The sequence below is a fragment of the Eucyclogobius newberryi genome, unplaced genomic scaffold (assembly GCF_026437365.1).
Source record: "Eucyclogobius newberryi isolate DKJ021-1_F unplaced genomic scaffold, fEucNew1.0.hap1 SCAF_12, whole genome shotgun sequence".
In the NCBI taxonomy this organism is placed as follows: Eukaryota; Metazoa; Chordata; class Actinopteri; order Gobiiformes; family Gobiidae; genus Eucyclogobius; species Eucyclogobius newberryi.
Window position 1 is genome coordinate 24,371,250 of NW_027315746.1, and position 8,214 is coordinate 24,379,463.

An 8,214-nucleotide genomic window follows, 5' to 3' on the forward strand; every position below is an offset into this window, starting at 1 on the left:
TCCCTGGTTCAATATTTCCAATCAATATAAAAGCCACTTACTGCAAATAATATTTTTTCAATTATTTATATTACCCCAGTTTTAAGTACATTTTTAAGGAAGTCATCTGTTTTTATTATTCCACTTCTGTTCCTAATCTGTGTTTCTGTGCCTACTCTGTGTTGCAACACTGGAATTTCCCCAATGTGGGACAAATAAAGGTTCTTTTGTCTCATCTCATCTAGAAGCCACTTACTTGCTGTGCATAATTAACCACAAGGGGGCAGTGTACCCAATTAAGCCACCAGTCAATCTTGTTTGGCACGTCGCACTCACTTCTGCACGACCTTCTTGCCCTGCAGACGCGCAAGACGTGACTGCACCACCAGAGCCTTCATGTTTATGCACAAAAGTGATGGAATAAGGACGCGAGCGGCGGTTCCATTCCGGGTCTGGTCTCCGGCAGAGCAGAGGGATTCCCCACCACAGCGCGGTGTCGCGTGGGCGCAAAGTTTCACAGAAATGCGCCTCAACTTTACGCGTGTCCTTTTTGAACTTCTGCGCGGCTCCTCCCCATTCACAAAGTGTTCACATTTAAGACAAGGACACACCGACTACAACAGTTAGTAAGTGAGGCTCTTCTCAGGAATAACAGGTAAGCAATCACAATTATGACTCTTATCTCAGGAATCAACAAATAATGTAATGTTTTAATGTATTTTGAAACACACATTGACAACTGAAAGTCACAGTAAACTATGGTTGATTTAAGGATCTTGCAGTGAATGCAGAAGTGTTTTTTTTACATGAATAATAATGAAATGCCTTATAAAATAGAACATTGCACCATACTCGCCAAAGTATAAAAACAACGTGTGTGTCATAAGTAATGCTTTTTATAAATGGTGTTGCAGAAGTCCATTTCCAGCTCTGCAGAATTAGACTAAGAGTAGATTATTATTACTTTTTTTTTTATAGCGAAAACAAAAAAACATATATACATTTCAAATAATTCCACAAAATAATTTGAATTGAATATGATTTTAAGGGCAACATGGAGGACGACAGTCTGTCCGTCAGCTGTGGTAATGGCAAACTCAGACAGTGGCTGATTGACCAAATAGACAGTGGGAAATATCCAGGCCTGATTTGGGAAAACAACGAGAAATCCATATTCCGGATTCCATGGAAACACGCCGGGAAGCAGGATTACAATCGGGAGGAGGATGCCGCCCTGTTTAAGGTATAGTTTGTTTGTTTTTTCAGTTTTTAAATGTACAGAACAGAACAGAGAAACACAACCAACAGAGCATGACCAGAGAGAAGAGAAAAAGAAGAATCCAAAAGAAAATTGAGGCATGTTTAGCCCAATTAAACGTCCCATTTTGTCCAAAGTCTGTCAATCAATTTTCAAATTAAGTCAGACATCTTACATATGTTGCAGTTTGTGTCATCTAATTTCTTTCTTCCCTGCCACCAAACGCCAAAGGGTAATAAAACAATCCCAAGAATATTGTAATTGTATTTAATGTCTCTGTTGCAGGGATGGGCCCTTTTCAAAGGCAAATTTAAGGAAGGAGTGGATAAGCCGGACCCTCCGACGTGGAAAACCAGGTTACGCTGTGCTCTTAATAAAAGCAACGACTTCGACGAGTTGGTAGAAAGGAGCCAACTGGACATCTCAGAACCCTACAAGGTTTACAGAATCATTCCTGAGGGAGCAAAGAAAGGTATGTTCACAGGTTAAAACAGGTTATTGTCCATGCAACAAATGTAGCTTGGGCAGTAATGGTGGATTTAAGTTAGGCGCCACTTTAAAGTCCATTCTTGAAGTCCACACACTTGCCATATGAATCTTATGGCTTAAATCCGTTCAACTGATCACAATTACAACTTAGTGATTGAGCAATATGATTATTTATTTATTTACCTGTATTTAACCAGTAATGCCACAACTTTTTAAGCCTTTTTAAAAATAAAATTACAGGAAATACTACTATAGCCAGTTCAGATAGTTCAGTTATTCAGTGTCAAATGAGTGACAATTCTGTTTTAGTTACTTTGTTTTGCCAGTACAACGGGGGCGAGAATGATTAACTCGTTTAAATAGTTTGCATCCTGTAATATGTATCTAATGTTGGTATAAAAAGGCTGCCTTCTGTCGGCCTGTTTTGTCACGCATCATCGAAGCTGCTGTTGTTTTTACTATTGGCATTTTTACACATATGCAACTCAGCGCTTGGTTGTGATGCGGCAGGAAGCACGAAGGAAGCCAGAGCGTGTAGAAAAAAAAGAGCTAATGCTTTTTATAGGGGGCTTCGGTTAGTGAGTGCAAAGTGCAGAGCGTGGCAAGTCGCTCTGAAATGTTATTTTAGTTTTTTCCATTCAGTTGTAGAAGAGGTTTGTTAAAAGTAAAAATCACACAAACATTGCATCTGCTGTTTGAGATGAAGATATTGTATGGACATATTAAAGGTGGAGTGTCTGCGACTTGTTTGTCTCCATGTTGTGCAGTACGACATAAAACATATCTATATCTTGCATTGATTCAATTAGAAATGTTTTTTTTCTGCTTAAAAATGCCTTGGGAAACATGCACTCTTTTACTGTGAGCGGGGTTTCCTCTCCGCAGAGCTGACTTGTAACTTGGCTTGGTGGCTTTACCTTGTCTCCATGGAGATCAATAAGCTAATTGTCCTTCTGGGAAACATTCCAGGCAAAGCAATAACACCTCCATGGAGACAAGGAGGGCATTTTTTTGACACAATTTGTACACAAAATTAGTCAAAGTGCTTTACAGGGAAAAAAAAAACATTCAAATCAGAATAGGAGTTGAAGAATCATAATTATCAAAATGTTGCTAATCTGTTTTTTATGTTTTAGGAATGAAAATGAGCAGCCTGGAGGAGAGCGCTCATCTCAGCTATTATCCTTCATATTCATCATTGCAGAACCAGGTGGGTGAAAATGTATATAATATATGTAGTATAATATATTTTACCAGATAGTTTATGCCTAGCATGCAGTTATGTTCCAATGTCAGACATGTGTTATATCAAACTTATTATTAAAATGTACTTGTGTTGTCGTGATACTAACATCTTAGACTCGATTTTGATACAAGATACATTACATTACATTGTCAATACAAAATGATAGCAATTCCTTTATTAAACATTCCACTTACACTAGTTCGGATAAAGTTAAAGATCATTTTAAAAACTGCTCACAAAAGGCAGAATTTTGTCCTGGTTAAAGTTTTATTAGTATATATTTGTTGATTCTTGCTCAAATTAGTGATATTAGTACTAGTATGGCATTAGTATTTGATTTTCAATACTTTTGACAACCCTATAATGTACCAAAACAAAAAAGTAAAGAAAATATAAAAGTAAAAATGCAAATTCAGATGACATTTTATTTAACAGACGTGTACATAACTAACAATTTTGAAATATTTAAACAAGAATGGTAAACCTGTGAGAAGGCAGTGATCAGTTTGCACCTTCTAAGATATTGTGCACGTGCTTCAAACTTTCTTTAAATCCACATTAAGCAAAACAGAACCTGAAACAATAATTCTACATGTATTGAATGTATTGAACCTTAACATTCATCAGTGTTTGCATGTTTGTGTTGCTTCTGCCGTAGGTTCCCGGTTACATGGAGCGGAGGGACTGGAGAGACTTTCCCTCGGCTGAACAACAGTCTCTTCCTGCTCCTCCTCATCATCATCACGAGCTGCAGTACCATTACCCATCAGCCCTCAGCCGGCCCTGGCCCACCACACACGCGGAGAATGGTAAAAAAAACAGGTCATTAATATGCGACAGTGAAGTAATGAGGTCAGAAGTGTACTTTGGTACTTTGGCTCCTTCTGGGTCCAATGGCATTCCTGCCTCAGTCATTATAAGTGCATTTTTGTGAGTTTAACATGTCGCAGCGCTTTGTAAAATGCTGTTTTGAAATTTAAATTAGACTAAAATAATAAGAGTATTCTGATGTTACTTTAGATGTATAATAGAGAGAGATATACTATTCCAGCTTGATTTATACAGCACTTCTTAGACGGCCAACGTACAATACACTAGTGATGGGCGGATGGATACTGAATATGCATATTGATGCTGACAGAGATGTCAAAATGTATTGTTCTTTGTAAAAAATTCCCCGTGAAAAATACACTTCTTAAATACACTTACATATTTTATGTTTTCTGCACAATTATTCCGAGCTGAGGAACATATTTTAGTACAAAACGAAAATGAAAATAGGAAATTATTAATAGGCCAATTGTACTTAATTTAGTGAGAAACAGTGTGTGTCATGAATGTATCCAGAGATTCAGACGAATCCCTTATTTCTGCTTTTTTGTTTCTATGGAAACAATGGAACAAACTGTGATAATGCCACACCTAACAATCCAATATCTTATTTTGAGCTTTCAAACGTATAATGAGAGTGATGTGTTTGCATAGAGAATTTCTATACATCAAGCTACAGCCGTTTTCCTTCAGTTGATGTAAATCTGGCTTGATTCTATCCATCAAATCCTCTGACACGTCTTCTCTCCCCAGGCTTCCAGCTCTCCTTCCACACTTATCTATCAGAAACCCAACCACCTGTTTATGCAATGGACCCTAATGCCATCACTGGTAATATATACCACACAATTACAGACATTTAGATTATATCAACACAAAAAGATGACTGTTCATGAGACACAACTTAATATTGAAATTAACTGAAGCAAATATGACTAAATAAAGTTGTATGAACGTAAGTCATTCACCATCTTCAGCAGCAAAAACTCTACAAATACCACAAGCAAACCACACTGCACCTCACTTGTTTTTTTCATACTAAACCTCTCAATAGTCACCAAATGTCACTCTCCTGAAGAATCTGTCACCAGTGTTCTCAAAAACAAGTGGCAGGTTTAGGTTACCAAGGGTGACAAAGTCTATCCTTAGCTTTACAGCTATAGTAAAGTAAACTCTTCTTTTTAAACTCTCTTCTAAGAACACACTTGACTTTTATTCTTATTCTTATTTGTTTTACTGTGAATTTATTTTATGTTTATTATTGGAGTATGAAATGCGGTTGCAAGTGTGAAAATAACAAATAAGTGTGAAAATAACAATTAATATCACATATAAGTCGCTCCGGAGTATAAGTATAAGTATATATATAAATATAAGTCGCACCCCGGCCAATTTTTTTTCTTTTTTTCTTTTCTGTTTTCAAATCCAAAGTTTGTCTCTCCATTTTGTAAACGTCTAATGTTATTTCTCTGTCAGCCATCTCCTTGTTTTTGCTTTTTTGGTGCAACTTTCTTCTATATTCTACAGGGATCAATCTGTCATTTCCATTGTTGGAGTTTTACATTCGAAATACATTGACTTTAATTCAGATGGAATATATCGGTGATAGAGACAGTCTGCAGCGCCTCATTAATCTCAGTCCAGTATTTGTGAATGATAATCAGTCCAAAACACACGATAGTAAAGCACTACTTCCTCTACAACTGCCACGGTTTCTCTAACTACTCAATAACACAGCACAATCTTGCTTTTCAGACTTTAGCCTCCACGTCTCCCTCTTCTACCGCGAGTCTCTGGTGAAAGAAGTGACGACCACGAGCCCGGACGGCTGCCGCATCTCCTCTTCCGCCTCCTCCTCCTCCTCCCCGTCCTCCTCCCCGCGCCCCGACGACCGCCTCCCCATTGGTCCGGAGGTCATCCTTTTCCCCTTCCCGTACCCGGAGTCCCACAGGCAGGGGGCCGACATGCTCCCTAACGTCCTGGAGAGAGGGGTGCTGCTGTGGATGACGCCCGATGGGATGTACGCCAAGCGCCTGTGCCAGAGCAGGGTGTACTGGGAGGGGCCGCTCGCTCCCTACGCCGAGAAGCCCAACAAGCTGGAGAAGGAGCAGCCCTGCAAACTGTTCGACACGCAGCAGTTTCTAATCGGTAAGAAGACACAAAATTCACCTTTAAAACCGCTCGTCTCATTAGGTAGAGCAGTTAGGGCTACTAAGTGAATGTGATAAATACTCTGTGATAAGCTGTATGTAGCATGCTTTTCTATTCTATTCTATCTATTGTAGAAGAGGAGTTGTAATTGAAAGCTCCATGAGGCTAAACTGACTTTTATGTTTGATATCCTCTCATCATAAAACATCTGGAGCGCCGTATATGATTAATTATACTTCCTTACTTTACATCTCCTAAAAAAACTGTGTTCCTTTTACGTTTTTAGGTTCATTCACTTTCGCTGAACTTAATAGTATTGCTGAAATTGTCTTCACTTTTCAGATGTCTTGCTAGTAGCTAACAGCTATTGTTTTCAGCCTTGTTTATAATGCTTCCCTCGTGTCCATGGCATTTTGTTTGCACATAAATTAGGGCTGAATAACTTTTTCCATACATTTTTAAGTTGGACAAACTATATCTAATACTTTATACAGACAATGCTTGTGTTGGGTTGAGTACTTAAAAGCGGTTTAAGTTTTATATTTCAGGACTTGAACTGGAACATTTTGATCTGATCTTGCAAATGCACAAAAACATCACATTAACGATCAAAACATGAATCAAACGTTTTTCTCCTTATTTGCATTCGAGTGCTCATGAAGTGTGATATTTCCAACTCCCTTTTCTCATTTACACATTTCCTACAGGCCTACTTCCTGTCCGCACACAAGTTCCATACTTTTATGTCAAATGTGTTGATGTGAATTGAATAGTCAAGCGTGACTCTGGTGCAGTTTGGGGGTAAGTCCCATAGGAGCACAGCGGAACCGTTATCTTGGGACCGAGCGTGTGGAGTCCCCACCCACCTGCTGTGGTGCACCACATGTGACATATGACAGGATCGTGTTTGTCACTGACATTTCCACCAGATTTACCAGTCATTTCCAGAGCGTCTATCCAAATGTGAGAGAAAAAATAGGTTTACCTTTAATGTGGTTGATTTGTTTTTATTGTTGCAGAGCTTCAAGAATACGTCCACAATGGCCGACCTCCACCGCGACACCAGATCGTGCTTTGCTTTGGAGATGACCCACAACGCACCAGGAAGATGATCACAGCACAGGTATTGACTTGTGCATACGTTTAAATATACGTATATGGCATGAACTGTGAGGGTTTTGTCCCACATTTTGAGTTTAGACAGTCCAAACTCTCATGAAATACCTTTTGTACACAGTAACAGACCCGTTTGTCATTAAAGATACTGTATTTTCATGTTTGCGTTGTGCATGTGATAACCAGGCTTTGTTTCCTCTTCAGGTGGAGCCAGTATTTGCCAGAAAAATGCTCTTCTACTATCACCAGAACAATGGCCACTATCTCCGAGCCTACGACCACAGCCAGCAACCAAACCCCGCCCCAACCTTGGACTACACTTCCCAGAGACCTTTGCAGCACATTCAGGAGTAACGTCATTCTTCTAGAAGCGCGGCCGTGATTATAAACTGTAGGTGGAGTCACATGACTGGATGGTAAAACTTGAACTGTTCAAAGGAGTCGGGGGTGCAAAGGGGGAGGCCCTGGTGCTACAGTGCTCTGAATTGTCTGAAGTAGTGGTATTTTTTCTAGTATTCTTGTGACAGTGTGAAGAATGCGGTTTTGAGGCTGAGGGTTCGAGGAGAGCGGAGGGCCAGTGAGACAGGAAGTACTAGCACAGGTGCACAGGAAGTGAGGCCCCGACCAACTCTGAGATGACAAAAAGATAAACATGCATCCGAGTACATTCATAGATAGGTCTGGCAATAATGTTTATAGCTCGGGTATCATTCGTGGACTTTGTTCGTGTAAATTAGTACTTTTTCCCCATAGATTGTATTGTATGCCAGACTTCTTTATTTCAGCGACAAATGAACAAGCTCCTGGGAAATGTATTTAGAACTAAATTAAACTTTTGCACATTGATTCTGCAGAAGTTTGAGCTATTTTTCACGGCTTTTTTGTGTGCCTTTTTTAGAATGTAAAGCGGCATGTTGTTTTGAGACTGTGCGTTTCTCTGATTGGCTAATCCGTCTGTGGATCGTGCCATCTGGACTGATCGTGAAGAAAAAAGAAAACGTCCAAAATGTCCTAATAGAGTATATAATAAAAGCAGCTCTGATATGCAGTGTTGGGGAAGTAACTTTGAAAAAGGAATTAGTTGCAAATTACTTTTTAAACATTTAGAAAGTTGTATTACTTAGTCACTGCTTCAAGGAAGTGA

The 8,214-nt window shown here is 39.3% G+C and overlaps 1 protein-coding gene across 2 annotated transcripts; it reads left to right on the forward strand.

Moving 5' to 3' along the window:
• The first annotated feature begins 544 nt into the window (after positions 1-544).
• On the forward strand, positions 545-7,793 carry irf4a (interferon regulatory factor 4a). 2 transcript variants are annotated; one of them, XM_072441586.1, is made up of 9 exons: positions 545-634; positions 1,028-1,222; positions 1,523-1,709; positions 2,863-2,948; positions 3,631-3,781; positions 4,557-4,634; positions 5,559-5,951; positions 6,974-7,077; positions 7,275-7,793. In XM_072441586.1, the coding sequence occupies exons 2-9, from the start codon at positions 1,034-1,036 to the stop codon at positions 7,422-7,424; spliced, it is 1,338 nt and encodes a 445-aa protein (XP_072297687.1). In that variant the 5' UTR covers positions 545-634; positions 1,028-1,033; the 3' UTR covers positions 7,425-7,793. The 2 variants fall into 2 exon arrangements, with proteins under 2 accessions (XP_072297687.1, XP_072297688.1); XM_072441587.1 differs by having other exon boundaries at positions 2,863-2,936.
• Positions 7,794-8,214: the final 421 nt, after the last annotated feature.

Bases quoted from the DNA above. Each gene is read 5' to 3' on its own strand.
- irf4a (XM_072441586.1), top strand. From the start codon at position 1,034: ATGGAGGACGACAGTCTGTCCGTCAGCTGTGGTAATGGCAAACTCAGA. The intron at 1,710-2,862 runs GTATGTTCACAG...TTTATGTTTTAG, and splicing joins TCCTGAGGGAGCAAAGAAAG to GAATGAAAATGAGCAGCCTG. The intron at 4,635-5,558 runs GTAATATATACC...CTTGCTTTTCAG, and splicing joins GGACCCTAATGCCATCACTG to ACTTTAGCCTCCACGTCTCC.